The 14,379-nt window shown below is 37.0% G+C and overlaps 1 protein-coding gene across 3 annotated transcripts in view; it reads right to left on the bottom strand.

The window, feature by feature from the left end:
- The window catches only part of BRCA1 (BRCA1 DNA repair associated), a 51,498-nt gene that overhangs the window by 31,316 nt on the left and 5,803 nt on the right, over positions 1–14,379 (bottom strand). For 2 of the 3 annotated variants that reach the window (XM_074320267.1, XM_074320266.1), the window contains exons 3-9: positions 12,040–12,093; positions 6,702–6,779; positions 5,502–5,590; positions 4,058–4,197; positions 2,609–2,714; positions 1,133–1,178; positions 62–138 (exon numbers count right to left, since the gene is read on the bottom strand). In XM_074320267.1, the coding sequence (XP_074176368.1) occupies positions 62–138; positions 1,133–1,178; positions 2,609–2,714; positions 4,058–4,197; positions 5,502–5,590; positions 6,702–6,779; positions 12,040–12,093 (590 nt within the window). The remainder of the gene's footprint in view (positions 1–61; positions 139–1,132; positions 1,179–2,608; positions 2,715–4,057; positions 4,198–5,501; positions 5,591–6,701; positions 6,780–12,039; positions 12,094–14,379) is intronic. The other variant, XM_019747814.2, reaches the window with a different exon arrangement.

The raw sequence follows: 14,379 nt of genomic DNA on the forward strand, positions 1-14,379 counted from the left end.
CAGTATTGCATCTTCCCATTCTCTCTCCAGCGCCTGTTATGTTGGGCAGATTTGCCATTACCCTTTCTTGCAGGATTCAAAGTGTCTTCAGCCCTCACTCCTTGAGGGGTGGTTTGTAACAATTCGTGATCTCCCACACTATAGGGAAAAGACAGAAGCCTTAATGAGAAACCCTAGTTATATGCTTCAAGAGTTGTCAAATGAGCAAGATCAGGTATTTTAGCTCCTGATCAGCAGTAAGGTGATCAATTTGATTCACTTTTTGAAATGTGCTCTCTCCTTTAGTAACTTCTAGTCAAAATACAATGGTCAAAGACTGAAAACACAGTCACAAAAATCAGAGCAGGAATATAGAATACTGCTTTGTGGACATGCAAATGAGAATCAAAACGTAAGTGATAGCACACTTAAATGACAAGCAATAGCCAAAAGACAGTAAAGCAAAAAAGCACAAACCTTAAAAGTGTATCTTAATGAGAATACAAGAACAAAGATCTAAACTAAGTGAGCAATGAGATGGAGCAGACATCCCAATGGAATGCAAAGAACGCACCATTCTGTAACTGCGTTCTGTGCTTTTTTTAAGGCTGAAAACCATTTCCTCTCAATTGAAATATTAGGAAAAAGTCATTTGCAAATAAAATCTGATTGGCAATGACACCATTAGTGTTCGGACAAGACATCACAGATATGAAGGTCAAGCGATAATTCCTAAGGAAAGCAATTTGACAGGTAACACAGTTGCGGGCTGCTTGTAGATTGTATAATTTATGTAGACAAAGTTGGAGGGATAGATGGAATTAAGGAACAGAAGAAGGAAATAATTAAAAATGGAGTCCTCTATATTTCTATCAGCCACAATTAGCACTATGTCAATACTACTGTACATGAGGATCTAAGCTAGAACAGAGCAGAACCCTCTGCTGGAAGCGAGACTGTGCAGTTATGCTATTTTAAACTCCTTTGGACTCTTTATTAAGAAATCAAACAGACAAAAAGGGTATCTTCTCAGCTATAAAATGGGATTAAAGTAGATGGTCTATTCCAATGCCATAATTCTTAAGAAACACCAATCCTTAATATTAACTAAGTACAAAAATGCAGCTTCATAGACAAAGGCTCTCTGACTCACCTGAAATAATTTTCCTTATTAACTGTATCTTCAGAAGAATCAGATCCTAAAAAAATTCACCAAATAGCAAATCAATCAAAGGATTTTTATTCAAAGGGTTAAACTCAAAAAATGTACTTTTTGCAAAACAGATGTTCATTCAAGAAGCATTTACTGAGGGCCGGCCCAGTGGCTCAGGCGGTTGGAGCTCCATGCTCCTAACGCCAAAGGCTGCCGGTTTGATTCCTACATGGGCAAGTGGGCTCTCAACCACAAGGCTGCCGGTTCGACTCCTCAACTCCCGCAAGGGATGGTGGGATGTGCCCCCTGCAACTAACAATGGCAACTGGACCTGGAGCTGAACTGCGCCCTCCACTACGATTGAAAGGACAACAACTTGACTCAGAAAAAATCCTGGAAGTACACACTGTTCCCTAATAAAGTCCTGTTCCTCTTCCCCAATAAAATCTTAAAAAAAAAAAAAGGAAGCATTTACTGAGCACCCACTATATAACAGGCACAATGATACATGTCAGGCATTACAGAGAAGTAGTTATATGTACAGGCTCTGAAGCCAGAATTCCTAGGTTTGAATCACAGCTCTGCTACTTACTACTAGCTTTACTACCTTGGCAAAATTTCTTAATTTTCTCATCTGTAAAATACGTAAAAATAACCTCAGAGGTTTGCCACGCATCTTAAATGTTATACAAGTAAAATACAACAGTGCCTGGACTACACTAAGTGCTCCTAAATATTTGCTACCATAATTATTTTGGTTATTTTTATGACACCACATCTGTTGTCTAGGAACTTACACTTTTAAGAGGGGGAAAAGACATGCAGGTAATTTCAAGAGAATCTAGTAAGTGCTACGGTAAACATATGGTGGCACTTGGGAGCCCAAGGAAGGGCCACTCTCTCCACTTATAAATATCTAAAAGATAAAACAATTCGAGAAAACGGTCTGAATTGTGCTCAGCTTTTCTTAAAAGTCTTTCTAGTCATTACAATTTATCTTGGATCTGTAGCCAACTCATCATGTTCTTTCTTATACCTACTCTCCATCGCTCCAAAGTATAGGAAGTCCTCCCTTAACGTCGCAACAGGTTCTGTGACTTTAAGCAAAATGACATATAACAAAACCAATTTTACCATAGAGTAATTGATATAAATGAGAGTTAACTTCCTATAGCATCTCATTGATGTTAGAATGAAACACCAAAAGAAATGACATTATTTAAGGACCTGCTATATATTTACACATATTTATAACTAGACATCTTTCTTTTGCTCTCTATAAAGTAAGGTTCTTCAAGATGAGAACTGCATCTTTTAAATTATTTCTAAACATACCATAAGACTAGTAAAGTTATTTTCTTTTACTTCCCAAAGCTCCCTTCCACTGTGTAAATTATGAACAAGATTTTTGGTAAAACTGTAAGATAAAGAATCCAGCGGCTATTGTTCTAAACTTACAAAATCTGAAATTCTTACCCAATTCAATGTAGACAGACTTATTCTGAGGTTGTATCTGTTGCTTTGTCCTCAGAGATCTCACAATTTCAAGGTTAGAGAGCTGGACACTATGACTGGTTTCCTGCTAAGCAGTAAAGAATGATCAACCAATTATTGGTGAGTTCTTTGATTTTATTTTCCCTAAGAGAAACTCGAGACCACGGACAAAACAAATACACCATAACCAATTAGCTAAAATTTATGGTACCAGGAAAAAGCACTTGGCAAACTACACACCAAAATGTATGTTATGTGATTTATTATCCCTCTCTGTTATTTTGAATTTTTCTAAATAAAATACGTATTATCTGTGTAATTTTTTGAAGTATAAGAAAAGTATATTTTGAAGTTAATACTTTAGATTGTAGAAAGGGAGTGATATTCATTTAGTATACATTTACAATCACATCTGATAACAGGGTTTGCAACTAAGATAAAATAAAATTTAAAAAAGGATAAATGAAAATAATAAAAACCCAGCAATCTTAAGAACATTCAGGGCTGGCCCAGTGGCTCAGGTGGTTGGAGCACTGGGCTCCTAACGCTGAGGTTGCAGGTTTGATTCCCACATGAGCCAGTGAGCTGCGCCCTCTACAGCTAAGATTGTGAACAACAACTCTCTCTGGAGCTGGGCTGCTATGAGCAGCCGGAGGTTGGCGTGTATTGATTGCTGCGGGCTGGCAACCATCTTGAGCTGCCATGAGCGACCACTGCCTCAGCGGGAGGGAGTGCAAGGCTCATAATACCAGCACGGGCCAGGGAGCTGTGTCCTACACAACTAGACCGAGAAACAACGGCTTGAACCAGAATGGGGGAAGGTAAAAGAAAGGGGGGAAAGAAACATTCAGTACAATCAAGAATTTGAAAAAGCCCAACATTACTCCAAGGAAGAAGCTTTCCTTCTTCTTTTTGGGCTCTTTAACATCTACTGAAAAATGAATCCTGGTACCATAACTGTTATTGAGATCTCCATTATTCATTCAGAGTAACAACCGAGGGAACCACTGCATTTTTTAAAAAACAATTACACCTTTTAAGCAGAAGCAATGTTAAAACTGATTTTCTTTTCAGGCAACTTTACAGAGAAACTAAAATAGAAGATACTTCCTCATGCCTGGAGAATTGCCATATGATGGTTATTATAAAAAATATCAAGCTTAAAACCATCAGTGACCTCGTGACTATTTTAGACAAGTCTCAGAATGGACAAAGCACTAAAGCAGACAAGGGCCTGTAAGGTCTTTCACCCACACATTGTACACAGACCTCTCAACTCCTCTAACTCTTGTTCATTAGAACACTTATCCAACCACTTCCATCTTACCTTACTTACTGACTTTTTATAGAAATCCATGAGCATCTAGCACATTCACTAATTCACAATGCTCAATAAAGAGATGTTACCAGAATAAACGAAAATGGCTTTACCAAGGTAGGATTTTCAGGTTCACTCTGTCGAAGTCTTTTGGCACGGTTTCGGTAGCCCAAACTTTGGATGATAGAAATTTCCTCCTTTAGTTGCTCAGGAGGGCTACTTTCCTTTTTTGAAAAGTTGTAACTGTTTGTAACTGTGAATCACAAGGGAAAACATTATTTTTATAGTTGAAAAAATATATTAATTGTAATCAAAGAACCAAGAGAAATCCTGCGTGTGCTCCTTGTTGTATTAAGACAATGCATTAAGTTACCTATAATTTTCTTTTTTGAAGTTTGGCTTATGACAGAAATGGCATATTGTGTCAGTAGGGAAAAGACAGACTGTTCTATGTTGCATAAATATTTTGTCAGGTTAATCCTTATGCCCAGTTCTGTCATCTGCCCAAGTGAGGAGTACAGAAAATGAATGCCATCATTTTGTCCTGGAGGAGCTCTCAATAGAGCTGGGAATGCGGGTTCTACAGGAAACTGTTAAGAATCAGAGGGTCTGACTTGATCAAACACTCATCGATCCCCTGGGCAGCTGTGGGGCCTGGATCCAGGTGGAGACTCCTTCTGGCTACACTAGGCTTCAACAAGGAAAGTCCCCGTAATAACCAGAAACATGGCAGCCAAATCCAGTCGGATGAGGTTAACCTTGGTGTAACCCCCATGATGTGGTACCCGGGAAAACTATCACTAAGATTTCAAGGCAATTACTGAGGTTCAAGACCAAGAAAGGAGCCCTTGTCTGATGGTAGACACAGCTGTAGTTCCGTGTAACTGACAGTCACACTGCGAAGGGAGATGTCCGCCTACTTTCTTTCTAGTTTCCAGTGCTGCATGTGCCTTCTCAAACTTATTTTCAGTAGAAACATCACATCCTCAAGTATACTGTCTGGTCTAAGGCACTGCAGAGTCACATTTCTTCCTGGAGTCACCTTATGCCTTCTGAGAGCACGGAAGGAAGATTTGGGTAAACTCCTGTAAAGGAAGGTCCTACCTACACTTAAAAAAAAAAAAAAATCAACGTTGGAAATTCTACTCCTAGGAAACACACACAGACTGTCAGTTCTTTCTACTCTTTTTTCCCACCTCAATACTAACAAATATGTCTATTAACACCATATTTCACTGAATCTAAGATACCAACAACGTAAGAAGCATGATTATTTTTATATCACTAAGAAAACACTAAACAATGACACACCATGGATGGTAAACTGCCCCCAATTTTGGAGATGTTAAAATGTGAAAAATGTGAATCTTAGGATCAATAAAATAAGGTGTGAGCCCAGTTGGAATGATTTAAAAGACAGATTACAGATAAAGAGCTAAAATTAACCTAGCCCAAAAGGTCTTATCACCTATCAAGGAAAATAATTGCGTAAACCTCCTCCTGAGTTTTAAGGAACAGCTACTTGAACACTGGCGCCTAGGGCTATACAACACTTACACTGCAATCCTGTGTCAAGCTCAAAAGCATGAATGATTTTCAATAGCTCTTCAACAAGCTGACTAAATCTTGTACTTTCTTGTAGGCTTCTGAAATTAAATTGAGAGACACACTTAGCAAAAAATTATCAACTCTTTAATGACACGAAAATAAGGAAAGACATGTAAACAAATAAAAAAATGCAGCAACAATAGAACAAGTATATTCAAAGAACAGAGCTATTAATTCTATAATCAAAACATCACTGACATCAGTATTGCTTTTATAATCTTTTTTTTTGCCACACAAGTCTACCTTTAAAAGCCTATAACTACCTAAAAGAATAGCACTCTGAATCCATAGTAGATATAAATCCACTGTCCAGCAAACCTACTATTCTTAATATCTGAATCTCATCCACCCAACCTCCCACTTCTAGCTCAGGCATGTCTGTCAAATGATGATTATAGTATGTTGAAAGCACAGATAGATGATAATGTCCAAAGAAAGATTTTCATTTAGTAAAGCTGTCGGACAATATAATTCACTTCATCCTTTAAATATCTGAGTGACTACTATGTGTCAAACACTGGAAAAACAGTGTTGACTGAGACAGACAAAACCAGTACCCTAATAGAACTTACATCCTGGCTGGAGGGATGCACAATATGTAAATACATTGTGTGTGTATAAATAGTTAAGTAGAAATAAATGTAAAGAAAAAAATAAAAGCAGGATCAGGAGACAATGGGGGCAGGTTGGTGCAGTCCTACTTTAGATAAGACTGCAAGTTCTTGCACCATCCAGACGCATTAGAAAAAGGCAATGAACTGCTAATACCTGTATAACGCAGACAAACCGTGTTTCCCAAAAAATAAGACCTAGCCGGACCATCAGCTCCAATGCGTCTTTTGGAGCAAGAATTAATGTAAGACCCGGGTAAGACCGGGTCTTATATTATATTAAAATAAGACTGGGTCTTACATTAATTCTTGCTCCAAAAGACGCATTGGAGCTGATGGTCCGGCTAGGTCTTATTTTCAGAAAAATATGGTAAATTAAAACTTTCAGGAAAGTGACGTAAGAAATAATTTACTGTCAGCTAAACATCTTTTTATACATTTTTCTACTGAGGAATGGTTTGATAGGAACACCAAAGGAATTTCTGCTTTTTCCTACCATTGTTGCTTCCAACCTCCCATCACTACCCCAATTACATACCTTTTGGTTATATCATTCTTACACAAAGGACACTGTGAAGGCCCTTTCTTCTGGTTGAGAAGTTTCAGCATACAAAGTCTATGAATTATAAGGAAGGAAAAGAACAATTCAAGTTACTTTTTTGTAGAGAGAATATTCAAAAGGCAATAGCCATGAAAAGATAATCTCACAACCACCCTTAAGAGCCATTTTAAAGATAATGGCAGGTGAATTACAACCAATGCCTTTAATTGTTTTTAGATGCGGCCTAAGCAGAAAACTAAACTACAGGAGCAATGATCTATGCAAACTGAACTTACATGCATATGGCTTAGTGCTATGATCAAATAAAACTTACTAAAGAGTTAATATGGCATATTTAATGATAACTATTTCATGCTGCATAATCAAACATAAATGTTAAGTAGTTCAAGTAAAATTATTATAATTAGTTTAATATATAATATATATTAGTTTAATATATAATTAGTTTAAAAACTCAGTACCTCACTACAAAGCAACAGTAATCAAGACAGTGTGGTACCGTCATAAGGATAAACGTAGACATCGAAGAAATAGAATTGAGAGTACACAAATAAATCCATATAACTACAGTCAATTGATTCTCAATAATGGCACCACGACAATTAAATAGGAAAAGAATAATCTTACCCAAAATAGTACTGGGACAACTAGATATCCATATCAAAAAATGAAGCTACAATATTGGATGAACCACGAAAACATTATGCTAAGTGAAAGAAGCCAGACACAAAAGGCCACATATTGTATGTTTCTATTTATATGACATGTCCAGAATAGGCAAATTTGGAGACAGATTGTAGATTTGTGGTTGCCTAAGAGGAGGTGGGAGGTAGGAATAGGGTAGAGCTGCTAATGGGTAAGGGTTTCTTTTGGGGGCGATGAAATGTTCTAAACTTAGATTGCAGTGATGGTTGGATTAACTCTGAATATACTTAAAAAACTGAATTGTACACTTTAAATGGGTGACTTTTAGAGCATGTAAATTACCTCAATAAAAATGTTAAATAAAAAACTCAAGGCAGGGAGAAAATGTGCTCATTTTTATATTTATAATGCCTAACGTAGCGTGTAGCATAACTAATCTGTTCACTAGAAGTCTAAGGAAAGAAGGTTTCAGCCTTCTTCTCGGGCTTTTAGAATGGCTCTGGATGGAGAACAATTTTGTTGGTTGTCTCAGACAATGAATATGGCTAAGAAGACTTGAAGAACACATGTAACATAGTATCATGGGTCAGCTTCCTTAACAAAGGAAAATACCACTTCCATTGGCTGGAGGTGTTTATAAAGATTGACGTTCTCTTAGGAAGAAGCCCAAAGAAGACTCAAAAGAGAAGTAGAAAGGAAAAAGAGAAGAGAGCAGTAGAGATAGCCATGGTGATCATTAAAAGCAGCCATTCACTCATACAACCAATACTCGTATTTACTACATGTCCAGTACTGTTCTAGATGCAGGGGATTCAATGGAAAAGCAAAATAAAATCCCCACCATTATAAATGACATAACATTCTGGCTAGGGAAGTGACAGCCAGGAAAAAAAGATTAAGGGCCCTGAAAAGGCAGTGGGACAGGTGAGCCAGCAGACACTTAGAGAATACTTTTTACTGGCCAGGTCCTTTAACATGCATTGCCCTCTGTTAACCTACACAACAACCCTGAAGTATTATCTTCATTTTACAGCAGAGATTTGTCCCTGGTCACACAGCAATCAAGTGGTGAAAGTGATATTGGATCTGAAATTGAACTGCAACAAAGCCCATAGTCTTTCTACCAGAGCCAGTGAATGTAAGTAGCTTTGTATGGTCAAGGAGAAAGGGATCTCCTTCACCTATACAGATGCAACAACTCTACAGTTTACAGGAAAGCTCTAAAAGCTACCTGTATTGTATGTAAATTCCCTTCGAAGAGCCAAAGTAAAGGGTACCACTCCTTGAGAAGATTCAAATACTATCTGTACTTTAACATAATGGCTCTAGGAGGCATCCATACATTACAGTGGCAAACGGTACAATCTGATAATTCAAAGGGGAGATAGGGAGGGAATTGCCTGAACACAGTACTGCAGAATACCGTAGCTAAACTACAGCATTGTAGCCCGTACAATAATTACATAAGTAACACAGGGTAACTAGGTATATAGAAATCAACCAAGATATGGGTTCTAATCTTTCATTATGCTAGAAAAAGAACAGATACATAAAGGTTAACTAAACTCAAGAGAAAATGGACTTGTACATGACCTGAAAAGATTGTACTGAGGAAAATATTGACAGACCAACAGAACATTAGCATATCTTTCATGGCTCAGAAAGAGTTTATTAAATTCTGTTTTTGAGGAAATCTATGTGATGCACCAATTAAATAAGGACCATATATAAATAAGTTCTACATGAGGTTCTCAGTGACAAGGGCTCAAATAAGTTTTGGGCTTCTTGGATTTCTAATACTTAAGGAGGCAACAACACATTTTTTAAGCAAATGCAGTATGTTTTCCAAAGGGTGGCTTCAGTTTTTAAAGAAAAAGCTGATGGAAAATAGTAAAATCACCGTGCTACAAACTAATTTGAGGGACTTTTCAGAGTACTCATTTTTGAGTACATCTATAACATGAGTGGTTTAACAATGTTACAGAAACTCATTCAATTTCGAGTTGCTCATCCAAGTCTATCCTGGCAGGAAGGAATAAAGTAACAGTTCTATGTTTAGGCAAAATAAAGGTAGGCTGGCTTTTCGCTACCTTCGATTATATTGGGTGTCCTGGATTCCTGTCAACAGAGCTAAAATTATGGACCAATATGGTCCCCAGTTAAAGGAAATCAATATACAGAGAGGCCCACAGCTTAGCATCTCAGCATCCACTTAGGTTGCTGGTCTTACCAAACCTTGTCAGTTTTTATAACAAGGCTCTGTTTTCTTGATCAAACTTCTTATTTGTACTTTAGTTCCAACAACTAAGAATCTATCCTGAGCTCTTAATCTGGGAGTGTGCGAGGCTCCCTGCCAGGAATCTCAGGCCCATGGGTCAAGGCTCTTGCCTCCTAAGGACAAGTCTTAGCCCTAACTCTTAACCTCTTATGGCTTGATTCCCTTCTACTTTTCTTCCCTTATAACCACCGCCCTGAACTTCTGCTCATTTCTGCTGCTAGACTCCTGAGAGACTATGTTCACTCTACTTGCTAGACTATCCATCTCTTGGGAATAGAGGCCTATTTCTGGACCTCTGATATATCAACCCATTGCTAGACTCCAAAATTCCCTGATATTATGATCTAATGTATGTAGCTATCAAACCTCCCTGACACTGACTCACCACTTATCCGGATCGCCTCAGTTAGCTGACCCCAAGACTTGCATTACTTGGTCTATCTGGTCCTTAGACTTCAGCCATCCCTGGTCTGGTCCCTCTTACTAGCCTCCAAATAAGTGTAGAGGAAGGTCATCATGCCAGAACACTGCTTCTCAAACTTTAATGTGTATAAGAATCTCCTGGGGAATATAGTGAAAATGCAGATTCCAATTCAGGTTTGGAATAGGGTTGAGATTCTGGAAAGTTCCCACGTGATATGGTTGCTGTAGGTCCATGAGTCTCACTTTGAGGAGAAAGTTCCTAGAGCTGAGTTGTCTAGTATAGAAGCTACTGGCCACGTGTGGCTATTGAGCGCTTGAAATGTGGCCAGTCTGAATGAAATTTACATACTATATAGAAAAAAGTCAAACAAATATCTCATTAATATTTTTTATATTGATTATATTTTGAAATGGTAAAATTCTGGTCATAATTGGGTTAAAAATATACAAATATATAACTATAATAATAACTTTTTTTTTACTCTTAATAGTGTGGCTACTAGAAAATTTAAGTTACACTTATGGCTCATATTATATTTCCTTGGACAATGTAGTTCTAGATCTTCCAAAAAATATTACATATTTCATTTATTGTTTGGAAACTATAAGCTAATGCATAGATGGCCTAAGAAATTTTTTCTAGACTGGTGCTATTATTTTTTGTATATCTCGTGAAAGATTTCAGAACTATAGACTTACTCTAGCCAATAAAACTACTTTATTGTTAGTGATTAGTTCATCCTGAGAAAATACAATTAATGCTTGGGGAATTTCCCCAGCTTTCTCACCATATAGATCAAGGTGTTATTCAGATTACAGAGGTATTACAAAAGAAATTTCACAAAAAAGTTTACCTATCACATGGGACTTATTCTCTACTTTTAATTCTAATATATCATTTAAAATATGGCTGGTTCTTCTGCTTATCATATTCTCCGTATTATGAGTTGCAAACCTTACTCTCCCCCAGCTGCCAACTTTAACCCTTTCAATCTCAACAGACGTCTTTACCTCCAACTTAACTGAGCTCAAACTACAACTCCTCCCACCCTACCTCAAAATCTTTCTGTAAAATTATTCTCTTTCCCTTCATTACTGCTTATAACCTAACCTCTCTCTCTCTTCTCTCTCTCTCTTTCTCCCTCTCTCTCTCATTCATTTTGTTTCCAATCCATTCTACCTCCCCCTGGATCTCTTCTCTGTTGCAAATGTCATCTCCCCGTGAAGGCTTCTTCCTCTTCTAACACAATGCCTATACACATATGCAAAGTTAGGTTTTTTCCTGGACATGTTCTACTTCTTTCTCTTCGTACCTTTGCTCATATTATTTGCTCTGCCTATAATTTCCTTCTTCTTCCACAAGCTCTCAAAGTAATGTTCACAATTCAATCTGTTCTTGACTCACTATAATACTATGTATTCATTACTCAAGGTGACAGAAAAGCACACAGTACATTTCAGAAAGATTCTCATTAAGACACAGTGAGAGTCCCACATTTAAAAGGTTAATCTTCAACTATTTGTAACCTTTTAAATATTGGGACTTTAAAATTTTATTTCACAAAAGTATTGATCTATGAATAAACGGGTCCTACACTGAAACATTGAAGGAGGAAATCAGAACATGAAGAAATGAACAGAAAAGAGAAATTGGCAAGGTTGAAACACAATTTACTTATTTCACAATTGCTTGTAATGTACTTTCACCCATGGGCACAAAAAACCAAATAGCTGTCCAAAGTGATTTCATATCCCACTAGATAAACATGCCAATAATTTACCAGGAACCTACGGCTGCAACCAACTTACAATGATTTTCTGAGTACTCTGTGAGGCAGAATGAAAGTTAGATTTTTCTTTTTCACTTAATTGAAGAAACTAAAGCTTCTATAAAGTTAGGTGTTTTCTGAGTTATGAAGGATAAGCACAAAAATCACTAACGGAGTCACATAAAATATTCAAACTTACTTGCAAAATATGTGGTCACATTTTGTAGAAACAGGGTCTTTGATCAACTCCAGACTAGAAGAGTAGGGGAAAAAAAGTGGCTCAATAATTCATTTAAAAATAAATATATTCTTAGTAAAGAAGTTCAACTTTAAGTAGCTATAAAAGTCAAGATAAGGCTTTAAGTTCATTCAATAAATATTTATTAATGTCTGCTGTGCTAGGAGCCAAAACTACAGCAGAGAATATGATCCGTACTCTTTCCGAGCTTTCAGAAATCAAAACAGAATATATAACTCTTTCCAATACTTTATACTATCTATAGCATTTAAAAGATTAGCTGATATTACTTCATATAAATTAGTTTTCACTGATATACTTTTTTGAGCTTTCATTGTGGGTGCACATCCTCTATCTTAACGAAACTGTAAGCGCTATAAAGACAAAAACTTGTATTTCTTTAAGATTCCCTCACAGCACATTTTTGTGATTGCCTTTTAAATTTCTTAATATGGAAAATTTCAAGCATTTACACAAATAGTAAAATGAATTCCTAGTCAACAATTATCAACTCACAGCCAATTGTATTTCATCTATGGCCAACATCCACCCAAAGTCCAGATTATTTTAAAATAAATCCCAGCTGTCATATCATTTCATCTATAAGTATTTCAGAACATATCTTTAAAAAGAGACTTTTTTAGCATAACCATGAAACCATTATTACTGCTGAAAAATAATGTCCTTAATATCATCTAATATACAATTAATGTCCTAATTTTCCTCACTGTCTCATAAAAATTTAGTAATTAAATCTACGAGTATGTAAATCAGGATCCAAACAAGATCCACACATTGTATTTGGTTGATATATCTCAAGTCTCTTTTAATCTATAGATTTCCCCTCCATTCCCACTCCTGTCATTTATTTTAAAAACTAGGTCATTTGAACTGTAGAATTCCCCACATTCTGGATTTTGCTGATTGTAACCCTATGGTGTCGTTTAACGTGTTCCTCTAGCCTCTATTTCCTGTAAACTAGACCTATAGGCTTAATCAAATTAAGGTTCAATATTTTTTTGGCAAGAACAATGTTTTGGCAAGAACGCTTTTTGATACTGTGTACTTTTATTACATTACTTCAGGAGGTACATAATGTTTGGTTTCTAATTACTTTGTAAAAACAATGTAATAAATACTCACTGAAGAAAATAATAAACTTAGAAAAATATTAAAATTGCTCGAAAAGAAAATACATCACCCAAATTCCCACCCCTCCCCATCTATCCACAAAATTTCAAGACCTTCCTGAGATCAATTCATTTACTAATATAAGAAGTATTTACTGAGCATTTACTATATACTATTCTCAGAGATGGAAATACGACAGTGAATAAAATAAAGCCTGCTCTTACAGAACTTAACATTCTAGTTGTGGTAGACAGTTGATTGAGAAACAGACAGGGGCATATGGGAAAAATAAAGAAGGGTGAGGGGGCTAGGGAGTAATGTGTGTTAGGGGGTGTATACAGGTCAGGAAAGGACTCACAGAAGGTGACATTGGTGGACAGTGAATAATGTGAGGAAACAAGCTAGCTGTGCCACAACTGTGGTAAGAACATTCCATCAGAGGGAGCAGAGAAGACAGAATGAGCAGGACCACACCTGGTGTTTTGAAAGGCAGCGATAGGTAAGGTACTAGGATGGAATGATCAACGGGGGAAGTACTAGTAGAAGAGGTCAGAGAGGGAGCTGGGAGCCTGAGCAGGTAGGAACTTACAGGCTATTTCAAGTCTTTAGTTCTTATTCTGAATGAGAGCTTTAGAAACTGATTTTTGGTAAAGTTCAGGTGGACATCACACAATAGGTAACCTGTGTGTGACAGGAATGTGGTTCTTTTCATTAAATGTTTAACTTTTCAGAAAAGGGTCACAAGGAAAGCTGGGGGACAATAGCCTCCTTGTGAAGAGTCTGGTAACACAACTCTTGTAATCACGGGGTTTCTGATGCAGCACAGGGGAAGGAAAAGAAAAATACAAGAGTAAGTCAGAAAGCTGGGTTTCTACTACCTGTTCTCTTTTTTATTAGCAGAGTGACCTCAGGCCAAACACTCTACCTGACTGAACTTCACTTTCCTATAAGGAAACTGTCACCCATTCTACCAGCCTCTTCAGGCTATCGTGAAAATAAAATTAAATGCTACTTGGGAAAATGTTCACAACCTGAGATAACTTGTACGGATGTTAATATTATTATTGGGACTGAATGCGATTAAAAAGAAAAACCCACCAAAGAGAACTCTGATTTGTCACCAAATCACTATTCCTTAGATAAGAGAGAGCCGCGTATATCAAAGACAGT

This window comes from Rhinolophus sinicus, linkage group LG15, assembly GCF_036562045.2.
Source record: "Rhinolophus sinicus isolate RSC01 linkage group LG15, ASM3656204v1, whole genome shotgun sequence".
In the NCBI taxonomy this organism is placed as follows: Eukaryota; Metazoa; Chordata; class Mammalia; order Chiroptera; family Rhinolophidae; genus Rhinolophus; species Rhinolophus sinicus.